This window comes from Dipodomys merriami, unplaced genomic scaffold (genome assembly GCF_024711535.1).
Source record: "Dipodomys merriami isolate MVZ:Mamm:240054 unplaced genomic scaffold, mDipMer1.0.p SCAF_22, whole genome shotgun sequence".
In the NCBI taxonomy this organism is placed as follows: Eukaryota; Metazoa; Chordata; class Mammalia; order Rodentia; family Heteromyidae; genus Dipodomys; species Dipodomys merriami.
The window spans coordinates 6,020,726-6,045,944 of NW_027203604.1; the positions used below are offsets into that span (position 1 = coordinate 6,020,726).

At 36.9% G+C, this 25,219-nt stretch overlaps 1 protein-coding gene across 42 annotated transcripts in view; it reads left to right on the forward strand.

The window, feature by feature from the left end:
- Ptprd (protein tyrosine phosphatase receptor type D) overlaps positions 1 to 25,219 on the forward strand; it is a 2,013,525-nt gene that overhangs the window by 1,981,532 nt on the left and 6,774 nt on the right. For all 42 annotated transcript variants that reach the window (XM_070033182.1, XM_070033181.1, XM_070033197.1 and 39 more), the window contains 5 exons: positions 14,936 to 15,221; positions 15,638 to 15,816; positions 16,658 to 16,784; positions 18,475 to 18,600; positions 21,583 to 21,737. In XM_070033182.1, the coding sequence (XP_069889283.1) occupies positions 14,936 to 15,221; positions 15,638 to 15,816; positions 16,658 to 16,784; positions 18,475 to 18,600; positions 21,583 to 21,737 (873 nt within the window). The remainder of the gene's footprint in view (positions 1 to 14,935; positions 15,222 to 15,637; positions 15,817 to 16,657; positions 16,785 to 18,474; positions 18,601 to 21,582; positions 21,738 to 25,219) is intronic.

The window sequence follows — 25,219 nt, forward strand, 5'->3', positions numbered from 1 at the left end:
CTTTCCATTCATTATGCTAGACTTTGAAAATGTTGAGTCTAGGGCTTGCATTCTAATTAACATTCTGTCTGGTATTAATGGAAATGTATGCTGCATCCCTGAGAATTATCAGGGTAATAAGCATCCCATTCACAGTATCTGCCTCTCTATATGAGGTAGATTAAATCTGCAGAGAAGCATTTCATGCCCCTAGAAAGGGAAGCATTGTATAGTGTCCCTGATGTTAAGGAAAAGTTCATTTTCCTGAATGAGTTCCTTAGTAAGGAACAGTTTGCTCATCCCTGATCACTGCACTCCCTCCATCTCTTGAGCTCACAGAGAGCAAATAAAAGGAATGATTGCTCTTCTCAAATGTAGGGTATTTGCTGCTTAGATGGTCTCCAATGAATCCAGCCCATGGTTTACCCTTCTTTGGGGAGGAGGGAGTTCCAGTCCACTAAAGAAGGCAGCTTGGGGTCTTCAAATTAGACCTGACTCCATGAACGAGGTAGAGAAGGCATTTGATAGAAAGAACATTGCCAAGCTGTTCTTACATCTCTTGGGGAGCTGCTAAAATGAGACATTGCCTTTGAAGAGAATCTTCCTGAGGAGAAAACTTACTTCAAAACAATATCTCTCCCTTTCCTATAGGAGAAACAGCTCTCAGTAGCAGTGGTAGGAGAGTGAGCAAAAGAATCAGTGTATCCCCAGAAAAACTTCGCCTTCCAGAAAATTATTACCTCCAGAGGAAAATGATCCCACAACGGGGTGGGATGTCAATTATGGAAGGCATTTCTGATCCTGTGTGCTATAAAGTGCATGTCAAAGAGAGATTTGTGACTTAATCTATCAAAAACAGATTAAATGCCCTGTCGACTACTCAAATACAGTAATTTGTAACTTGCTTTAATAAAAGGATACATTTTAATATGCCACTCATCATCTGTATATTTTAGTGCTTATGAGTATTTCCATATAATATTTTAAACTATAAACTAACGCTATAATTTCTTTTGACCTATGTTGCAGCTAGACATATTGCTCGATCAGAGCTCTCAATAAAGCATTTTGTGCTCACATTTTAGTTAATTGGTTATTTTTTCCTGCCTGTGTTTACATGTAATATACTCCACACAGGAAAGAAATCAGCCTACATGTAGCCTAGTCTGGTAGAGAGCAATTAGGTTCTATCAGAACAAACAGCTGTCAATAATGAGTTCTGAATTAAAATTACCAGCAAAGAAAGGAATCTCAACATCTGCAGGAAATATGGAAATATTTTTATAACCTAATAGCTGAGATCTGCATACGGATATCACTGAGATTTCCTAGATGTACCTGGAATATTATTTTGAAATATCCCTAGATAGAGAGAACACTGAAACTCATTGCATAAATAGATGACATTTTTAAATGCCTTTGAACAGTGTGTGTTTTGATTTTATATAATCAGCAAGAACACATTTTATTTCAAACTATTTTGCTGTGCCTCTTGTTCATAATAAGAAGCTTAAAATACTTCTGCTATCTATGGTTTGTGCCTTTCCAGTCAGGGTTCTATTGCATGGATATTTTTCTTTCTGCACTTTTGGGTCTCATTACACAATCCTATTTGCTTACATCTAGGGTTGTTCTTTATGAAGAAAACTTACAAGGTGGGGTTCTGGCACTGGTGTTTCATCACAAAATAATTCCATGAAAATATCTAGAGAGAAAAATATTTGGTGCTTAGACAAAAAAAAATGAAAGCAGTTCTCTTTCCACAAAGGTCTTTTTTTATTTTTTGGTTGATCATGTGGCTTGAACTCAGGGCCCAAGCACTATCCCTGAGCTCTTTAGCTCAAGGCTACTCCTCTACCATTTAGAGTCACAACTATAGTTCCAGTTTTGTGGTGGGTAGTTGGAGATAAGAGTCTCAGAGACTTTTCTATCCAGGCTGACTTTGAACTGGGACCCTCAGATCTCAGCCTCTTGAGTAACTAGGATTACGGGCATCAGCCACAAGTGCCTGTCCATGAAGTTTTAAGATCACACACACAAAAGATCTCTACAAGAATATGTGTGTTGCTTATAATTGATGCATTGATTTGTTTTTATTTACTTGTGAAATATTAGAGTTTGTCTGTATCCATGTTACCTAAGTGTAGCCTGGGACCAGCGGCATCAGGTTACCTTGGATTTTTCTGGAAATTCATAATTTTGGGCAGTACCCAAGACTACTGCATCTGGAAATCAATAGTGTCAGGTTTTGTACAGACCACTTGAATATATTCTGCACAAATGCCTGGTAGTGTAGTACATGGTAATTGATATAGAGAGCAGACTCTCATTTTGAACTTATTGAATTGAATTATTGAACATTAAATTTCATCTCTTTGATGTGACAGCCCCATAACTGCTTTTCATCTTCCCTGCCTATACTCTCTACTCCTATCCTCAAACATGACCAATATGTCATTTTCGATGCACTTGACACTAGTTTTCATTAAGTGCTCATCACGTATGCATGCCACACTTTCTGAAAGTCATCCATAGACCAAAACACTTTACAGGGACAGAACAGACATAAATGTAACTCCCTAATACATAGCTAGGTGCATGGAGACCATTTGGGCATTGTTTCAAAAACCTCTTATTTCATTTGCCTTTGAATAAATAGGGCAGGATATCGAATGTTGTATGAGTACCAAGCAGTTTTAAGCACAGTATTTCTCCTTCAGACCAATATGCTTGGATCCTTTGCTAATAAAATGGTGGAACAAGGGCTTTTATACTCGAAATGAAAATCGCTGTCCCTACTCAATGAAAATTCCCATTGATGGAAACCATCTAAATAACTAAAAACAGTTACATTTTCTTTCTTTTTTTTTTTTTTCTTGGTTGTGTGGCTTGAACTCTGGACCTGAGCACTGTCCCACAGCTCTTCAGTTCAAGACTAGCGCTCTACCACTTGAGCCACAGTGCCACTTCTGGTTTTCTGGTGGTTTATTAGAGATAAGAGTCTCACGGACTTTCCTGCTCCAGCTGGCTTTGAACTGCAACCTTAGATATCAGCGTCCTGAATAGCTAGGATTACAGGTATGAGCCACCAGCACCGGGCCACATTTTCTTTTAATCAAATTTTTTAACCTGCAAAGATCTCAGTTTCTTCTTTTCAAACTACTCACAAGTGCCAGATGCTGGTGCCTCACTCCTGTAATCCTAGCTACTCAGAAGACTGAGATCTGAGGATTGCGGTTTAAAGTCAGCTTGGTTAGGAAAGTCTGTGAGACTCCAATCTCCAATTAACTACCAAAAAAGCCAGAAGTAGAACTCTGGCTCAAGTGGTAGACTGTTAGCCTTGAGCAAAATGAAGTTCAGGGACAGTGCCCATGCCTTGAGTTCAAGCCTGGACCAGCAAGAAAAAAGCAAAGAAAGAAAACAAACAAAAAAATCAACTGATCCAAAAATGTTAGAAGAGGCACTAAGAATAGTACCAATTAATGAGCACAGGAATGCCAAATTTTAAGAAGCCATATCAGACTTACAAAGAAATGAGCACAAAGTCTTCTGGGTCTCATAGGGTGATATGAACAGAGGAAGCAAGTTCTGACTGACAAAACATTCCTTGAACATATTGAGAGCTCAATCCTGTCTTAGTAAAGCTTGTGAAAGTCAATAGATTAAACAAAGCAAATAGATCAAACAAATGTATTACTGCTATGTAATTTTAACTTAGAGCTTTCAAAGTGACTGGTCTATTATGTTTGTTTATTTTTGTTTGGTCTGGTCTCTTGTTTGTTTTGGTGAGGCAGGGTCTTACTGTGAACACAAGTTGGCCTCAAACCTGGCCTTATCTTGCTTTTTTTTTCTTTTTTTTTGTCAGTTGTGGGGCTTGAACTCTGGGCTGGGTGCTGTCCCTGAGCTTTTCAGCTAAAGGCTATCATCTACCACTTGAGCCATAACACCACTTCCAGCTTTTTGTGCTTATATGGTACTGAAGAATCGAACCTGGGAATTCATGCATGCTAGGCAAGCACTCTACCACTAGGCCACATTCCCAGCCCAGGCCTTGGCTTTCTTAATGCTGAGATTACAAGCCTGTACCACCATGCCCCAAATATGTTTTAATGAAGGAAATAACATTTTTTAAAACAAAACTCAAACTTAAAACCCAAACTTATCTTTTAGGGAAAACATTGAATAGCTTTGCAAAAAATTAAACAAAAATAATCAACGTTGCTACATTTTGAATTTTTCCAAATGTCTTCCAGTGGCTCTTATATTTGACTCTTCTTAACCTGAATCATGATTACAGCACTTATATTTATATTTATATTATTTATCTGATGAGCCTTTTGTGGGGACTGAGCATGTTGCACTAATTGTAATCTATGTGATTATTATGTCTATCAATTTGAGCATTCTACAACCTGTGCAGCTTTATGTGACAAGCCTGTAAATGATAATATCTTCTTTCTAACGTAGAAAAATGTATATCTTTCTGGACAACATTCAGAGTATGGACTGAACTGATAGGGCCATTTGCAAAGAAAACCCTAGTGGGAATGCTGTAGTTTCTTATTCTGCAATAACAATATTCAATTGACCTCTATTCAGATTTGTCAACCTCCAATTACCATAGCCAGCTGAGTCTGTTCCTATGCATACCTAATGCTTCCCCACCCTTCAATAAAATGAGACCTGCAATGGAATACTCAGGTTGTTTTTTATATAAACATAGTAGCCCTCTTATTTATCTTGAGCATCACATTTTAAGAATGGGGGGTGGGCTTGATACATAATGTTGGGCGACAGCCAAGATCATGCAGAAATCTTTGGAGGATTTGTGTTTAAGTATGAATTCTTGAGAAAAAAGAATCAAATGAGTCCCAAGTGGATTTTTTTTATAGATGCATTCCTTTCACAATATTACCCTTTACCAATAATGGACAAAAATGACCTGGGGCAATACGATCTATGTATATTGACCTTTGACCACATTCTCAAACAGGAGCCTTATAAAGCCAGTCGGGAGGTCTCTATAATCTCCTTTTGATTCTGAAAGCTTTCCACCCAAGCATCTAGTGCACTTTACTTATCTAAGGTGATCTAAGGTGACCCCCAGAAGCTCTGGGATATCTCAGCCAACCTCCTGCTTGTTCTAAATCTTTGCCAAGCATTCTCCTCTCCATGAGTGTTATAACTCCTACATTCCGAAACTCCTTAAAATCCAGAGGTGTAAGGCAAGAACAAATCTGGACAGCAAGGAACTGACAATATTACCATTTTCTGAGAATCTTCTCTGGGCAAAGGCCGGGTCACTGAATGTGAACAGGATTCTACTTCCCCTACAACCTCTTTGGAGCTTCTTCATTGATCTCTTTAATTGTGATTTCTTAATTTATTATTATTATTTTTTTTATTTTTATTTTTATTATCCATGGGCTTGAATTCAGGGCTTGGGCTCTGCTTTTTTACTAAAGGCTAGTGTTCTACCACTTTGAGCCACAAAGCCACTTCTGGTATTCCAGTTAATTGGAGATAAGTGTTTCATGGGCTTTCCTGCCTGGGCTGGAATGGCTCACAGGGTAGAGCGCTCGCCTTGAGCTGAAGAGCGCAGAGACAGCACCCAAGCCCAGAGTTCAAGCCCCACAATCGACAAAAAAAAAATTAAAAAAACATCAAACACAACAGTTGTTCATTCACATCACTCCATCACCAGTTCTTTCTCACAGAAGTAGCAGAATCTATGCATCTTTGCAGATCATGTGCTGAACATGGGTTCTTAGAGAAATACATGACTTGTGTGGACTTTTAAAAATATATGCGTACATATTCTGAGACATATATAGGTGAATTTAACAAGGCCTTAGAAACTTCTTGGTGGGGAGCCAATACACACTCATTCTTTTTAACTGTTACACAATACTGGTTATATAGGCAGATCACAGTTTCACAATTTACTTCATCATAATTATTGTTTTACCTAGTTAATTGTCTATTTGACACAATACTATCTGTATGCATATTTCTGTTCTATAGAATATTACATAATAAGCCGGGCACCAGTGGCTCATGCCTGTAATCCTAGCTACTCAGGAAGCTGAGATCTGAGGATTGTGGTTCAAAGCCAGCCCGGGCAGGAAAGTAAAGTCCGTGAAACTCTTATCTCCAATAAAACACTAGAAAACCGGAAGTGGCACTGTAGCTCAAATGGTAGAGTACTCACCTTGAGCTGAAGAGCTGAGGGACAGCGCCCAGGCCCAGAGTTCAAGCCCCACAACCAAAAAAAAAAATTCATAATAATTTTTCAATACATATTTCCTCCTTCACATAATGTACTATTTCCAGTAAACCTCTTCATACTCCATTACAGAAAGGGAACATAGTGTGTTAAGAAATATGTACATTTAAATTTTTAATGATCACCACAAACTGTCCTCCAAAATGATAATATTGTGTAGGCAGATGTTTGTTTAATAGAATGGGTAAATTATGAATTTCTGCAATCTTATCTCCAAATGTCTGACTTTTATTTCATATTACATGTAAATGAATTCTAGAAGGCGAACACTTATGTCCAAAATCGTTATTATTTCACCAGTCAATCTAGATAAAAGAAATGCTAGAAAATACCAAAAGGTCAATAGATCAGTCCTAAATAATCATGAGATGGCCAGCATGGCAGCATATTAAGTCAAATGTTGATTTTCAATGAAGAATAAAAGTCTCAAAACAGCAGCCTTGTTAGAGACACTCACAATTTTATTAAGGTGGTCAGTAGATTAATCCTATAAACCCTGGTCATAAAATTCAAATGGTTTGCACAGATTCCCTTTGACATATATTTGCAGTTCATAAATGCCACTTTTAGAGCTGAAGTATACCATCCGCTCAAATTCAAAGTTGATGCATGTATGAAATGCTCCCAGTGATTTGGGGTCCATATTTTACTGTGTGTGTCCAACTCAACAATCTATGAAATTTCCTAATTCTATTGTCCTTCTTTGTCAGATCATTAAAGTATCAGTGAAGGGTCAATATTAAACTTCCCCTTAAACTAATCAGAAAAGCCAACTCTGCACACATCTCCAGGATGATTTTAGTACCGAAGATTTCCCTATGCCTCTCTTTTTTTTTCTTTTTGCACATTACTACTGTAGTATATCATGGGACATTAAGCATATTTCAACTCATGGGACTAACTCAATCATGTTTTTAGAAATTGAAAACAAATGTTGTAACTGAACGAATGATAATATTGAAGTAATAACAATTTCCTAGTAGGCGTACTTGTTTAATGGGTTGCATATCTTGTAGCCTGTAAACACTTCAGTACCTATCATTCACTGAAATTGTGTGTGGTTTTTAAAAGCTCAAGTTTAGCAGTAATTGGGTTTGTTGCAGAAGTCACCAAAAATATAGTTCATTTGTGTTCTGATTCTCATTAGTGAAATCATTATCCTCATTGCAAGATAACTTAGAAAGTTGATTTTTTTTTCAACTTCGGGGATAACATGAACCAATATAATGTGTGATTTAAAAGTGCTGTCTCCTCTCTTTTGCTGGAATTTTCTGTACCATTATAAATGTACTGAATTGTGCTGGCCTCAGTCTGAAGCATAGGGTTGTGCACTCCTTTTTTTGAAAGATATTTAGAAAAATCTGTCTCAGTGCTTGGCAACTACTCCGACAGAAAACAGATAAAAATGAGGGTGGTTTATCAGTCTTGCTGTTCTTATCATGTTTCAGGTTGAAGGCTGTTGAAATGAAGAAAAACAAACAGCACTAAATAGGGTTCCGTCATTATCACTGCTCCAGGGAGCTGAGGTTTTTAGGATCAAAGAAAAATGCATTTGCTTTCAGAACTACAATCCTTCATTTTGAGAGGTACATTGTGCTCAGATACTGATGGGTAAAAACAGAGCGTAAATTAGAGAAGGAAATAAAATATGTGCTGCTCTGGGAACTTAGAATTTCAAACAAAAGTAGGCCGGCATACTTTTTAAGAAGCTCTGAATTTTCAATAACATTCTCTTCTTAAGAAATAAAAATGGTGCCTGAGGATTGTGACTTCTGATCAAATGGACCAGAGCATAAGCAAAGTTGTTTCCATCTCATCAAATTATAATAAGTGCCAGGCGCCAGTGGCTTATGCCTGTAATCCTAGTTACTCAGGATGCTGAGATCTGAGGATCAAGGTTCAAAGCCAGCCCAAGCAGGAAAGTCCATGAGACTCATCTCCAATTAACCACCACAAAATCAGAAGTGGTGCTGTGGCTCAAGTGGTAGAGCACTCACCTTGAGCTGAAGAACTTGGGGACAGCACCCAGGCCCAGAATTCAGGCCCTATGATCAACCAAAACAAACAAAAAATTGTAAGAAGTTCCTTTGTTTTTGAAACATACATGAAAGGAATATTCCAGGACCAGAAGCTTGTAGATCCAAAGCCTAGGGTTGTTTTTTTTTAATTGTATTTTTTGGTTTTGCAACTCAAGTTGAGCACCATTACTTTTATCTGGCACAAGTTCCGTGCCAGAAAATAGAGACAAGGAAGTTTCTGCCCTTTACTTCAATCTAATTTTTAACTAGCTTATGGGTAGTGAGCAAAAATAAAACATAAAGACAAGCAGTTCTTTTTTTTTTTTTTGGTTGTGGGGCTTGAACTCTGGGCTTAGGCACTGTCCCTGCACTCTTCAGCTCAAGGTGAGCACTCTACCACTTGAGCTACAGCGCCACTTCGGGTTTTCTAGTGGTTTATTGGAGATAAGATTTATTGGAGATAAGATCCTCAGATCTCAGCTTTCTGAGTAGCTAGGATTACAGGCGTGAGCCACCAGTGCCTGGCTAAGAGAGGCAGTTTTTAAAGCCTGGTACATATTGTCATAGAAGTCCTTGGAAGAACAAACAATAAGAGAGTCTCCTTCAAGGGTGAAAGCAGTTGAGGTGAATGTTAAGGAAAAAAAGATTAGATTAGACTGCATTTGATCTTAAGCTTCACCCCAATGGAACTATTTTCTGTACAGTTAAGCAGGGGGCTAGTACTTCTATGGATAAATTTTAAGGAGAGAAAGACAATTTCATTCATTACAAGTCATTTAAATATTTCCACAAAGGTGTTCTTCTAGCATCCTTCACATTTACCTCCCAGCAAGGGCTGCGAATTACATGTTTATTCATGTGATTATTAGATGCATAATTCTTCCAGTAAAGGATCATGTTTGTTTTGGCCACTTCTTCAGTGTACTAGGGCATGGTATGCAATCAGTAAATAGATGTAGAAAAAATATCTCACGTAATATTATAAAAACGTATCCAACAATTGGGGGAAAATTAAGTAATAGGCACTTTACTAACTTATCCTTAGGTAGTTCAAAAGACAAATTAGGATAGTCAGTATATGCTGATATGCAATAACCAACTCAAAAGGAAGGTTAGTATCACATTTGCTAGTCTCCTTGGTAAATATTCCCAATCATGGGTGATATCAGAAGTCATTAGGGAGAGATGCTCATAGTACATAATTATATATGATCTCCACATCAAGAATGTAACACAAAATTGTTATCATTGTTATCATGTTTATTTAATAAAAGGTACATTTTAATTTGCTTTTGCCATCTCCAACACATCAGTGATGGAGAATCAAATGAAATTATAGAAGTTGAATGCATAGAAATTTAATATATCTCACTGTATAAGGCAAGACAAAACCAGGCCAATATGATTCTTTCTTCTTTTTCCCCTTAAGTATCAAGGAGAGAGGTGAGAGTAAGAGGAAATAAGATTATTTAAAATGTAGGTCTCCATTTGTACTCCAAGAAAAAGTCATCTTTTTCAAAAGCATGTTTGGAATGTCACTAATGAATCAGAAAGAGAATGAAAGATGGAAAGTTGGGGGTCTTATCTATATTTGAAAGACTGGCAGCAGTGTGTAAGCAGAGACACACATGAACAATGTAGAACGGCAGGTAGATAATGAGCACAAGGATCAATTTTTTAAAAATACATGCTGTGATGATTGATTATCAACTTGATTGGGTTGCGAGAGATACCAAAGCACACTGCTAGGTGTTTCTGTGGGCCCAGAGAGGATGATTAACTATATACAGAAAGCCCAAATGCAGCAGGCATGGAATAAAAGGAGGAAAGGTCTCTCTCTCCCTCCCTGCCTAGCTCCCCTGTGTTTCTCCTTCCTTCCCTCCTTTTCTCCCTCCCTCCCCCATACTCTGCTGTGTTCCACCATGCCTTCTACATCCTGATAGAATGGAAAATGTGAACCAAATCTCAGCCTTCTTCCTCTTAGGTTATTTTCTCAAGTATTTCATCACAGTGACATAAACCAGACACACATACTGAACCATGGTTTAAAGGGGTGCCAGTGGATCTGTGGAGATGACATGTAGAGTTTATCTTTGTTGCTTCATTTCTAACATAATAGGAATTCTACACTCAGAATCTATAGAACCATGACACGATTCTTTTTAGTGGGTTTCATGTACTACATGTTTGGGTTTTTTTTTTTTTTTGCTTAGGATTGGTTTTAAAGTCTCCTCTCTTCATACAGTCATGCACAAGAGGACATCTAATGTTTCCCATACTTCCCCCTTCCAGAACAGGAAAGAAGGACTCTTTGTCTTATGGCTAGTCAAATGGAGCTACAAGTATGTTCCAGAGCAGTGGACTAGAACAAGTTCATCATATCTGGACATTCCTGCAGTCCCAAATGGCAGAAAGCCTAATAACACTATAGAAGGTCATGCTAAAGTGAGGTGTCTCAGAACCTGCATTTCATTTCAGGAAAAACCTAAATTTTATATACACAAGAAGAGAAAGGAGACCAGCATTTCCTGAATACCACCTGGGCAACAAGCACTCTGGTAGAAAGGCTCTTGACTGTCAGTTTGTTCCCCATGATAATGTAAAAGTTGCTTGAATGAAAGCTATTATTTGTTGATTGGAAAAGGGGGAAAGTAGGTTGAATGAGGTAGAGTAAATCAGAATTTTAAAAGCCAAATCTCAAATGAACCATAAGTGACTTCATCATTGTTTTCCAAGTAATGCCAGCTGCTTGTTGTTAACGTCAGAGCTAGTTTTGAAAAATGGAGTTCATACCTACAAAATGTGACTACCTCTTTCTTCATTTTTGCATAGCCCTTGATATCTTCAACTCAACCTTAAGATTTACTAGATAATTAAACTCCCTAATCAACTAGAGTTAATTGTTATTATTAGACTTAATAGGAAAAAAAGGTTAAGTAACTTTCTCAAGGTCACCTTAAACCCAAGAAAATCCTCTTCACCCTAGAGAAGAGACAACAGATCAATTCCAAGGGCCAGCTCCTTCCCCCTCTTGGAGAGGAATGGAAAGAGTGGGGAATAAACAATGGAAAGAGGGGGCAAAACAAGTGTTTTGTGCTTTGTGTGGGGAAAATAGGTATTATTCAAGTCTTAGCCTCTCTTGTTTTGCCTCTTTTCTTCCCTCAGGCTTGGGTACATATTTGAATTGTGTTCCTCCTTCATTGTTTGAGGATATATACTGTTAATATAAAAAAGTAATATGGTTTATAGTTGGAGTTATTTATACCTATTTTTCAAGATTCTGAGGGAGATGCCACACTATACCATGCATCAAGCAGACATTTGAATGGTCCCAGATGCATGGTTTAGGAAAATACTCTTGCTATTACCTAGAATTGACTTGATATGTAGCCTTGCATGATTCTTATGGTGTGATATCCATTCAGAAGAGCAGCATGTAGTACCTAAATAGGTGTCATGCCCCATTAAAATGAAGACGATTTAGAAAGACAATATAGAAAAAATGAAAAGTTGTTATTCATAATCTTAGAACTTGCCAAAATGGAATTTGAAAAGATCCCAGAAAAGTGAACTTTTTGCAAATTAATCTTATTTGGATTATTTTGACTGCAGTCTAGCTGCATATTAGAACAGGACACAGAAACTACTTCAAGTTTTTTTTTTCATCGTAAATACTTAGATTTCCCCTGCATAGTCCAAAGCTGTGTCAAATTTAGGATTACATTCACAAACTAAGGATTCCTGACTCCTACATATGATTAACTTATCTAGGTGGGTTGAATATTGTATAATACCTCTTGCCAATCACTAATTCATCCCACAACCATTAGTGAATGTTTACACTTAGTGTGAGGGCTTTTATCCAGTTTCTACTGCCAAGAAGTACAGTTGTTCATAAGTGATTAGCATGAGTGATTAGTTTTTCTAGGGTTATAAGGTAAAGGTGTTTGCTGTAAAAAGAATCTGGAGAAGCAGGTGAATAGCCCAATTGGAAGAGTGAAGATGGAGAATGACAGAGTAACTGACCATCTAGCAAGCAAAATAAAGGAATATTAAAGTAATAAAGGACTGGATTTGGTAAAAGATGTGAAATAAAGCCTCATGTCTCCTTTGGAACCCTGGGTTTACTGGGCTTTGTATTCAGCATACATTGGTTTTCTTACTGGTTTTGTGCTGAGGGAGATGCTATTATTACTAAGAGCATGTACCAAGAAGGCTGTTTCAAATCTCAAAGTCATATCAGTTTGCAGATTTAAACCTTAAATGGAGCCTTAGTATCCAGGAGGCCTTTGGCATAAGACATAAAGCCCTAAGCAGTTTTAAAATAGTGCTTATAGCCACTGCTCATATCTATAAAGCACAAGTCACTTTATGAAAGCTGAATTTTATTTACAGTGTTCAGTAATTACATAAATATTGTTTTATTTTAACAGATGTTCTCACACTACCTTTCAAGTAGGTGTCAGCAGAGAAATTCCCATTTCATTTGAGACAAGTACCCTGGTGCACTCATTTTAGAGTGCTGGTGTTTTCCTTGCACAGGTACTCTGCCAGGCCTATGAAAAATTACACCCATGAAAATTACACCTGTAAAAAATGCATCTCCCAGAGCCAGAAGTACAATTACAAAATCATAACTTCATTTTGGTTTTATGAACATCCTACATTCTCCATCCTTCAATTCCAAAACCAACACATCAATTGATTTCTTGTATTAGACAGTTATGTAGAGTATTACATCATTTGTTAGACTCTCAGATCTTTAAAAGTAAGATTAAAGTCATCTTTATTGATGTTGCCTATTTCACTTAGCAAAGTATTTGATTGTTTATTGGCTGAAGAGGTAGATCGTCTTGTGGTTGGTCATACTAATTAATGAGCACAGAGATATACAGTGATTTGTAGAGAATGAAGGTGGACCCCTGCGATTTGGTATCTAAGGTGGTGATATGTACCTGTCCCTGTGGATTACATGGTTACCCGACTGGTAAATAGGTATTAAAAAAGAAAAGTGTTTTGGACTGAACCATTCTTGAAACATAAACCTTTCAGCCTGAAAAAAAATGGGTAAGTAGAAACATATAAGGCTTACTTTTAGATTGTCAGTGCACAGATGTGTTGTTTTCTTGGTATCCTTTTTAACCCTAGAGGATATTTCAGTGTTTCTAGCACCTGATTCTAATCCAGTTCACTAAATTAGATTGTCTCCTTGGAACACCAAGATCTTGTCTAGCCATTGTTCTTTGTTGACTCATCTCCTCTTAGAATTTGTTTCCACCAACTGGAAAATGACCCATATGTCTCCAAATAATGGATTTTGAAAAATGCCTTGAAGCTTTTTTAGTAACAGAGACTGAGACCTCCTTTTTGCTCTACACAAAATACCTAAATTTCACCTGGACTTTCCTTTCTGCTTGGAAAAGAAAGGGAATAAATTCAAGAATCAACCCTATGCTGATTGCTTTTTCTTAAGAATTCCTTTAAGAATATACAGAACTTTTGAAAATTTGTACCAACATTTTAATGTTTTAATTATAAATATCCCACTAGGCTGCCTTTAGAACTGTTTAGTGAGTTTTAGAATATGAAATGTTTTCACTTGAAAGATCTACTAGATTGCTTGTCTTTATTATTATAATAAATTAAACTAAAATATGCTGAGGTTTGGCATAATTGTCTAATTATCTTAGATACTGACCAATCCTTTAAAAAATTAGCTTCTGAGTCTAATAGCCTAAATGCATTTTTTTGGGGGGTCCGGTCATGGGGCCTGAACTCTGGGCCTGGGTGCTGTCCCTCAGCTCTTCAGCTCAAGGCTAGCGCTCTACCACTTGATCCACAGCGCCACTTCCGGCTTTTTTCTTTTTGCTTATGTGGTGCTGAGGAATCTAACCCAGGGCTTTGAGCATGCAAGGCAAACGCTCTACCACTGAGCCACCTTCCCAGTCCCCTAAATGCATTTTTTCATGATGCTTTCAAAATAATATCAATTTTATAACATGATTAAGAATCATAGTAGTTATAGATTTAATATTTCTACTTTATGAAGTAAAACTCATTTTACTATTTTTTCTGTACATTCTGAAAATGGTGCCTTAAAAATATGGTTTGACTAGGCTTGAGCTTGGCTTATGCCTATAATCCTAGCTACTCAGGAGGCTGAGATCTAGAAATCCCAGAAGCTAAACATGACAGGAAAGTCCCTGAGATTCTTATCTTAAGTTAACCAACCAAAAGTTGGAAGTGGATGTGGCTCAAGTGGTAGAATGGTTTAGCACCTGGGTCCTGAATTTGAGTTTAAGTCCCAGAAAGAGAGAGAAAGACAGAGAGAGAAAGCGCACGCGCGCACGTGCACACGCACACACACACACACAACACCTGTTTTCACTTGTGTAGGCAAAAATCAAGTTGAAGATGTAGATTAGTGAACTTAGTGATAGAGTACTTACTCAGCATGTGCAAGGTCCAGAGTCAGATTACTTTCAGCATTGCAAGAAAATAAAATCTTATGTGAGTGATGAACAATCATCACAATACCTTTATAAATAGAATAAATTGGTATATAAACTGGTTAATAAGAAATAAAACTTGTAGTACCTACTGATGTCTTCATAATATTACATGGGCTTTTTCTTTTCTGTTTCCCCTACAGTGCGGGAGTTGGCCGGACTGGTTGTTTCATCGTAATAGATGCCATGTTAGAAAGAATAAAGCATGAAAAAACTGTAGATATTTATGGCCATGTAACCTTAATGAGAGCCCAGAGGAATTACATGGTTCAAACAGAAGACCAGTACATCTTTATCCATGATGCACTGTTAGAAGCAGTGACTTGTGGAAATACCGAAGTGCCAGCTAGAAATTTGTATGCCTACATTCAGAAGCTGACACAAATAGAAACAGGGGAGAATGTCACAGGAATGGAGCTTGAATTTAAGGTATGGCATTGGATGAAATCTAGATACTCAGGAGCTGAATGTATCGTTCTGGGACTGCCTGAGTAGTGGCTTTGCTTTCCTAAAACTTTGAAATACAAGTTTCATAATCAGACCTTCTTTTCAAATACCTGATTATAAAACTTGCTTCTTCTGTTGCCAACTCTATCTTTGCTTTTTTTGAACAATGCCTTGGGTCCTTTTGTGTCCTAATTTAAATTGAGAGGTCATACTGTCAGAACATAATATTTTAAAACTCAATAAACTCTATGAATACTTAGAAGGAAAAATCAATGCAGTTTGAATACTTTAAAATAAATAAAAGGTTTATATCTTAAAAAAAGATATTTGGGTATATTGCATTCAAGCCATTGGCTAAAATTATCTTTGTCAAATTATTCTTTTCTTGTTTTCAACAGCGTCTAGCCAGCTCAAAAGCTCACACCTCAAGATTCATCAGTGCCAATCTTCCATGTAATAAATTCAAAAATCGCCTTGTTAATATTATGCCATATGAATCCACAAGGGTATGCCTACAGCCTATCCGAGGAGTAGAAGGATCTGATTATATCAATGCCAGTTTTATTGATGGATACAGGTATTTATTTAGTCTTGCTTTCTTGACAGTCCAAAGCCTTGATATTTGCATGTGCCCTAGTTTCATAACCAGAAAAATTTCATTTCAATTCAAAGCCATTTTGTTTCTGTCTAGGTCAGCATTCAGTCCCTTGGTATTTTTATATTTTTTTAATTTTGGATAGGAGTAAGACACACTAGTTACCGAGATTTTTACATCACCTACAGTCTTATTTCTGGTCACCAAGCCCCAGTGGCTCATGTCTGTAATCCTAGCTGCTCAAGAGGCTGAGATCTGAGGATCAAGTTCAAAGACAATCTATAGATTCTTACCTCCAATTAACCACCCAAAACAAGAAGCAAGTGTGTCTCACATAGTAGGATAACAGCATACACACACACACACACATACATACACACACATCAGAACCAATGTTCATTTGGAAGGAGTTAATAAAAAAGCTATTTCATACCATATTTCATAAATCTAATATTTTTATGAGCATAATTTCTAGAAAATTAAGCCATAAACTGCTTATGTGATTTGTATGACACATGAACTTGAGTTATACATGAAATTGAGTTATTAGTGTTGTACTAAAATTTAGTAATGAAAGAGACATTATAATAATATTATGTAATAATTACATTAACAATATTATGTAACAATAATATTTATTTTGAAAAGTGTTCTAATGTATTAAATGCTCTTATTTGGTTATGTAATCTTAATGGGACCTTCCTTCAGGTGCAATTAATAATGCTTATTTTTCTATTGCCAGGTTTGATTTTGACATATCAAATGGGAGCTCTTGCATGTCCTCAAAATTTTTAACATACTTTTTCCATTCTCTGTAATTCAGACAACAGAAGGCCTACATTGCTACCCAAGGACCCTTGGCAGAAACCACTGAAGACTTTTGGCGGATGCTCTGGGAACACAACTCCACCATCGTCGTGATGCTAACCAAGCTGCGTGAAATGGGCAGAGTAAGTGTATCTGCTCATAAGATGTGTGAGCACTGAAAGAAACAGGGTTTTTATTTTCATAACTCAAGTTTTCTTGAGATACAGAGTGCTCCCACATGGCCTTGACCATTCATAATTGATTGGTTTCTAATTTGCAGTTCTTTCAGTTGAGAATAGTTTTGGCCATTTTTCTGTCCAAAGAAACACAATACTAGAGACAAGCAGGTGTTTATTTGGCTTTCTATCTAGTTCTTAACATATTCTTGTTTCCTTTTTTGCTGGATAGGCTAGCGTTCATTGAGTCAATGTGCTGTCATTTCTCTGTCTGAAAGAACTTAGTTCTTTTCCTTTCCTGAGGGAAATTTTCACTTCCCTACCTCTCATGTCCATTGAATAATGTGTTGGAAATTCACATAGTTTTTCTAAGAATATAATCTTGTAATCATAGATCTTCTTTAAGAATATTTTTTGGTCCTGGTCCTGGTGCTTAAACTCAGGGCCTGAGTGCTATTTCTGAGCTCTTTTTTTTTATTTTTATTTTTTTTTGCTCAAGGCTATCTATCACTCTGACACATGAGCCACAGCTCTACTCTCAGCTTTTTTTTTTTTTTTTTTTTTTCTGGTGCTTAATTAGAGACAAGAGTCTCATGGACTTTTCCTGTCTGGCTGGCTTTGAACAGAGATCCTTAGATTTAATTCTCCTATGAAGCTAGGGTTATAGTCATGGGTCATTAGTACCCAGTGACTTTAAAAATATGCTTCTCAAAATGAATGTTACTGAAATATTCGTGAAGTAGTAGATTAGAGCTACCAATGGAGCTACCACTTAAATTCAATACAAACAAACATTTTGCAAACATTTACTGGAGTTATATTTTTCCTCTCTTTTGTGGAAATTGATATAGGGATAAATAAGCTGCAACTGTTACAACAATATTTTTTAAAAGAATATTGTACTAGGGAGGCTGGGAACGTGACTCAGTGGTAGAATCCTTGCCTTGCATGCATGAGGCCCTGGGTTCAATTCCTCAGCACCACATAAGCAAAAAAAGCCGGAAGTGGAGCTGTGGCTCAAGTGGTAGAACATTAGCCTTCAGCTGAAGAACTGAGGGACAGTGCACAGGCCCAGAGTTCAGGACCCACCATGAACCCAAAAAAAAAAAAAGAATATTGGACTAGGAAAGTAACTATTGTAACTTGGCATCTAACTCTCTGTAGGGATTGTTTAAGTCACTAAACCTGCTTGGATTCCAATCTCCTCAATCTACAAATGAGACTGGATTGATTCTGAGATTTATTTCTGGATTCTTTTTACATTGATGTTTCTCTTCATTCCAAACCACAATGTTACAAGCCTGCTTTATTGGTGCATTATAGAACTTAAATGGTCAGCCTTTCCCAAAGACTAATGTAATTCTGTGAATAACTCTAAAGACATGAAAACATCCACCCTATTAAAGTATTCACTTCAACTGATGTTTATCAAGTAGCTACTACATACCAGGTTCTGTGCTGGATACCATGAGCAAACATTAAACTCCAGGGTTACCTCAGCCTCAAGAAATTTAGGGTTTCAAAGAAAAGGTGAGTCACATGCAGTTGGAATTACCTTGAATCATAATGTTTTATCAGTGAGAGAAAGAATTTAGATAGATGATGAACAAAATCTTATTTGTACATTATGTAGTTTATCATTAATCTCTTTTTTTAGGAGAAATGTCACCAATACTGGCCAGCTGAGCGTTCGGCGAGATATCAGTATTTTGTTGTAGATCCTATGGCTGAATATAACATGCCACAATATATCCTAAGGGAATTCAAGGTCACAGATGCCAGGGTAAGTTGGCACAATCTTCAGCTCTTAATCATTAGCTAAATTAGTTTAAAATATACTTTGCTGGGAAAGGCATTTGCCAAGTGACCATACTCCCAAAGAGAAAAGAAATCACCCATTTTGGATGACATTATTTTAAAAATATAAGAACAAATTTCCTCTGTCTGGCAAGCCTGCTCAGAAACCCAGATTTGGCTTCCATTCAAACGTAACATCTGGCAATGCAACTTTGGGGATGTGTTGGTGAGTGTTTGTGCTGGGAAGCATTTATGTGATTGGTTGGCTATGCTTACATTCACCTTCTCAGCTCAGTTTTCTTTGGAGGTCTTTTTTTTTTCTTCATTACTTGAGGCTGTAAATATGTTGTTGGTTTGCAAAGCCCTTTAGGTCATGTGGGCTTAGAGGTTAATTTGGTATGATTTTAAAACTGCATAGCAAATGGCATTCCTTACAAGAATCTGACAAGCTTTGCACATTCTAATTTGATTCCTGGCATAGTTTATTCCTCCTTGTGCTAATGTGTCTGTCTATGAGAGCTGTGCACCCATGACCCCAGCTGGCTAATTTTCATTCTGTGTTGCTTATCAAGATTGCCAAGCCCAAGGTTCAGCCCTGATGTAAGATGTTCTATGCATACACTTTAATATCTTTGCCTTTGGCAACTCTCAGACAGTAATGACAAACACATCTTAGGGGCAACTGGATTACATCAAAGTCCTGCTTTACTTTGGGAACTGTCACAGTGGGTGGGTTGAATAAAACTTGACGGTAGAGCCATAGGCTGTATCCATTGTTTTTGCTGGAAAGTAGCTTTCTCTAAACTCATGTTTGTACATTTTCTGCTAATCCCCAAAGGCTGACTCTGGCTATTGACTTAAAGAGAGAGAGAAAGTGGTTAATGAAAGCCTTGGCCCAGGTGACAAGCCTGTTAATCCTAGAAAGTCTAAAATATTAACTACCCTAAAGGTGACTGCACTCAAGATAGCCATTAAGTTCCTAGGTCTCATTTTTTAGTTTTCCAAGCAAGCATGCCTTAGTTATCTGCCATCTTATTTTTGTTTTGGTTCTTTTGAATTTGTTTTTGTTCTTTAAAATATCCTTTCAGCATTTGAAGTTAAGTATGTGAATGCAACTTTTAAGTGCCCTAGAAATAAACTCAACAAGTATTTCTGATGACAGAGACTAAAAGACAAACTCTGCCAGTGTAGGATATCACCTTTACGACACCCAATATTACCAAATTAAAACTGACCATAATAAGCTAAACGCTGAAACTTATTCACATTATATATATATATATTTTTTTTTTAATTTCCCCATGCTTATATCATTTTCTTAGCTACCACAAGCACCTACTGTTTGTGTTCCTGCTGTGCTTCTAATCTAGTTTCCTTGATTTAGAAAGCAACTTGGCACTGGAGACTTAAGTGTTCTTAAACAAATAACCTGTAAATGAAGTCAGGCAGTCATCTCTCCTCTAAAAAGTAGAGTGTGAACACCTGACCTCTTCTTGTGACTAAAAGTAAGATTTCAGAAATGGAATCTCCAGGACTTTTGGATTGAACCAATCTTCATTACCTAGCCTTTGGCTCTCTTTTCTGTGCTTTCCAAACCTTTTCCAGGAGTCAAGCAAAGTAAATCATGCTTCCATAGTAACCATCCAGAAGTTGATTTTAGGGACAGTTATTTCTGTACCTCTGTTTGTCAAAAAAAATGGTGTGATCCTCCTATTTTATCTCCATCCCTAAATGATGTTAGTCAGGAATCTACATTGAGACCCTGAGAGACATTAGGCTAGTTGATAAATGCTAATCTTAAACTGAGCCCACTTACCTTCTTAATGCTAGTGGTTGAGACAGATTGAGTCTCAGACCGTGACGTTGGGAATTTGCATGCCTGTCTCTAAAAAAGATATTGAAAGAGAAAGGATGTTAACAAGGGTGGGGGAAAAAAGGATGATTCCTCTAGTGAAAGAAGCAGTTTGGCTGTCCCTTTTCTCTGATTTGTCAAAGGAGAAATTAGATGGGCATTGTTGTTATCTCTGATTTTGGAAAGAAAAGGTCCCTTTAGCTCTTCCTGTGTTTCAAAAAAAATTCCTGAATCAGAAGTGCCTCAGTTATCTTCTTTTTATACCATTATATTTCCTGAGTTAGAGCAATTTTACATGGTCACTTCAGAAAAGAAAAATTCCTCTTATATCTGTCTTGGTTTGTTTTATTTCTTTTTTTTTCCCCCTGCCCTTTGGGTTGTTTGTGTAAAAGCCTCCTCTGGTGTACTAAATTCCCATGGTCAGCCAGAAAACCTCTTTTTACAGCAGAGGGCATTTATTTCCAAAAAAGTATCTTTGATCTCCTTCAGGGGTGTTTCACTTTCTGCTTCATTATCATCACGTGGCACATGCTGTATGTCCTGGCATGCGTAGATGCTGCATACCTCTGACACATATAGGGCATCTAGGTTAAAAGCAACGAACGGTCTATGTCGATTCCTTTAAATGTCACCATTTGTCATTTGACAATGCCAGAAATAAGCAAGCATGGCAGAGGTGAAGTTATCAAAACCTCTGGGCTAGATGATATGCCCAGATACTCCTTTCAACATGAAGTTATTGTTTCTAAATTAGAGTATCTATGTCCTATTTTAGAAAGAATGGAGACATGATCCATTGGGTCTCAAAAGCATTTGCTAAGAGTCAATAGCTACACAGTTCTAGCAGAAAAGTTAGCTCTTTGACAGGGCATTGTGACAGTGAATACACTCATAATTTAAATAGATATGAACATAGACACTGTTAGTAGCAGATAAGACACACAGAGTTAACTTTCCAATTGAATGATTTCCTAACTTTTTCTACCCATTTCCTTTTTGGCAAACAAACAAACAAACTATGTGTATATATATTATGATTGCTCTTGTGGTCTGCGTGCTTGCTGAATCCTCCTGGCACCCGCTCCTGTGGCCGGGTATGTGGCTTTCCCTCTAAAGGACGGCCAGTCCCGAACAGTGAGGCAGTTCCAGTTCACTGACTGGCCAGAACAAGGAGTGCCAAAGTCTGGAGAAGGATTTATTGACTTCATCGGCCAAGTTCATAAAACAAAGGAGCAGTTTGGTCAAGATGGACCCATTTCAGTCCACTGCAGGTAAGAATCACGAATACCAGCTTTACATTTATGATTAATGCAATGGCCACTTTAAAACTAAGTGTTGTCTGGTTACATTTTATACACATTTCTTGTAGAGAATCTATGTAGCCAAATACATTGTGAAATGTCAAGATTTACTTCTTGTTCTTTCCATAAAATAAAATATTTTAATCCCTAAAATTTACCCCTTGTAAAAAAAACCAAAAATGAATTACCTTTTCTTAAAAAACAAACAAGGAAAACTAGTTTCCTTGTCAGTTTGCCTTACTGAGAACGGTTGGTATATCCCACAGTAATAATTTATTGTGGTAATCATTTTTTTACTTGCTCTGCTTTGAGAGAATTGCACTAATAACTACTTCTCTGTATCTCTTGGGTTTGTCTTCTTGGAAACACTATAAATAGCTATCAAGCTTTAATGACAATACTAATTCTTATCAGTCAATAAGAGATTAGAATGGTACCTCAGTTAAAAATGCAATTTGCTTGAAAATTGTTGCTATGCCAGAAAATGAAGCACCTTCAATTTAATTATTTTCAACAGTTTCTAAAGCATTTTATAATTTAACTCAATGAACTTGATAGAAATACTAAATAAATGGTTTAGTCATTCCACATAACTTTAGTGCTTTAGAAATCACTGTAAAAAAACTTACAATGAAAAGTATACATGTAATTTATTTAAACTAGTATATTTCTGAATTCTAGGAGACTGAAATCTTAGTGTCTACATATTTTTATGGTCAAAGTCTTCAAAATAATGTGAAAGAAAAGATGTATTTTGCTTCAGGGTTTCATTTTTAAAAACCACACTATATTACTTAGTGATACATGGAATTCATGATCACAAATAAACAAATATAAAAGTTGAACTTCAAGACGTGTTCTTGTCCTAATTCTTCTATTGTATAGCACTATGAGAATAGGAAAATTTCTCTAGGCTTTACCTTTTTCCCCTCTGATCCCTAAGATTCTCAGTAATGATATATTATATGAAAATACATTTGTTTTGTACTATTAAAATTTTTTGTACAACCAGGCATCAGTGGCTCATGCCTATAATCCTAGGTACTCTGGAGGCTGAGATCTGAGGATTGGGGTTTAAAGCCATCTTGGGCAGGAAAGTCTGTGAGACTCTTATCTCCAATAAACCACTCAGAAAACTGGAAGTGATACCATGGTTCAAGTGGTAGAGGGCTAGCCTTGAGCTGAAGAGCTGAGGCACAGTGCCTAGGCCCAGAGGTCAAACCCCACAACCACACACACACACACAAAATTACAACCAGAGTCTGCAGGAAGTGACACATGGACTGAAATATTCAGAAACTGGATATTTTGTACTGAGCTAGAAATACTGGTGTTTCTTTGAATTTTGCACATAATATCCCCAAGTGCTTATTTAAGGCTTTTCAATATGACCTGTAAGGAAAAATATATTTTAAGCACCCTGTGTTTAGACAGTCCTATAAGCAGATGTATTGTTATTTTGTATTGTATTGTCATCATTTTGTCATCACAAAATGACTTGAACAGTCTTTACTATAAATGCTGAGATAGCATTCATATATCATAAACATATCTTGAATACTTCTAGGTGTTTTCTGTAGGAAAGTCCTGAAAATATTTATATTGTAACTTATTTATCTTAGTTATATTTATATTTATCATATTTATTTATCTTATTTATATTATAATATGGGACAGTTAAATGCAGAAGTTACTAGGCCAATGCCCGTTCTTTACTTGAAAGTACTTAATAGAAAGCCAAAAACACTTCGTTGGTTACATTTGAATGATCAATCAAAGTGAGATTCTGGAGTGCCTAGCCCATTCAACAAAAAAAGTTGTAAATCACAGTCTTTGAAGACCAGAAGACTTTCAAGGTTAAAAGGACTTTTAAGGTCATCCTCTCCATCTTATCAGAAACTTTGGCTTTCATTGGAGTCCAGCTGTTTTATTAAGGAGTACCCTTGGGTTTCACAGCCTCACTTAATATTTCTCCTTAAACTCTTAGAAATTGAGGTTTATAAAGGGACACACTATTTATATATGCCTGTCAGCTACATCACCAAGTAAATGACTCCATCCATTTTCTACAGCCTGTGCCCAAGCGTTGCACATGCCATTTAATTAGGATCCAAAAATGTAGGGATTTTTCAGATTATGCACTGTTTTTCTCATTACCTAAACCTCCAGATGCTTCCTACTTGAGTGTACAAGAGCTATGAATTAATTTTCTTCTTACTGCTGTGAAGTTTCTGGAATTATCTTAAAATAGTAAAGACAACTGAGAGAAAACCTTGTAAATGTGGTACAAAGACAATTGGAGTTTTACCTGTTGGCCAACCAACAGATAAATGCACAAATCAGTGGCTGGGTTTTTTTAGACTAAAGGTTGCTGTTTTGTAGATTAGAGATTCAGAACCAGTCGAAAGTTATGAGCCTTGTGAAATGAAGCAAGATAGGGCATTTTCACAATCTATAAGTACAGGATATTCACAGACCTTCCTGAACACTAAGTAAAAATCCTCTTATATAAAAAAATCACATTGTGTAGAATTTTACTTTTTTTCTCTTTATATATATATATATATATATATATATATTATTGTAAAGATACTGTACAGAGGGGTTACAGTTACATGAGCAAGGTAATGGGTCCATTTCTTAATGAGCATTGTTACCCCCTCCTTGTTTAAATTTTTATTTTATTGTGAAGATGCTGTACGCAGGGATTACAGTTACATGAGTAAGGCAATGAGTACATTGTTGATCATTGTTACCCCTTCCCTTCTTTGTTGCCCATTATCCCTTCTCTCCCCAAGCCCCCACACTCCTATCCCCCTGTCCCCCTCACTGCCCGAAGTTGTAAAGTTCATTTCCAATATATTGTCCAGTAGGAATCTTTGTTGCAATGGGTCATCCACTGTCCTTGTTTCAGTGTTTTGTTGTTCCCCTTCCTCTTTCCAGATTAGACATATGTATATACAAGATACAGAATATCAAAATTGAGTACAGTGACAATGGTATATGCCATAGTGGAAAGAACATACAAAGGAAACAACAACAAAAAAATAATAAAATCACATAGTACACTTAAAACAATAACAATAAAGACAGACCTCTTATGTTCATATTTTGGTGTTCATTTCACTTAGCATCAACTCTGATAAGATTATCCTATATGGATGCTAATTATTGCAAATAAGGGAACCCATGGAACCTAAATTTCTTTGGGACTGGGTGTTACCCCCTCCTTTATTTTTCCCCTACTATCCCTTTCCTCCCCACCTCCCCAATTTCTCCCTCCCCTGACCCCACCCCTGAATTTTATTTATCTAAACCTGCATCAGTATTTTAACTAAATATTTGCCTTGTTACATACTTCCATGAGGATTTAAATGACAAAACCCCCTACACAGACTAATTACCAAGTGACTAACGCATTACAAGAGTTAAACAGGCCCATTTTGTCCCAT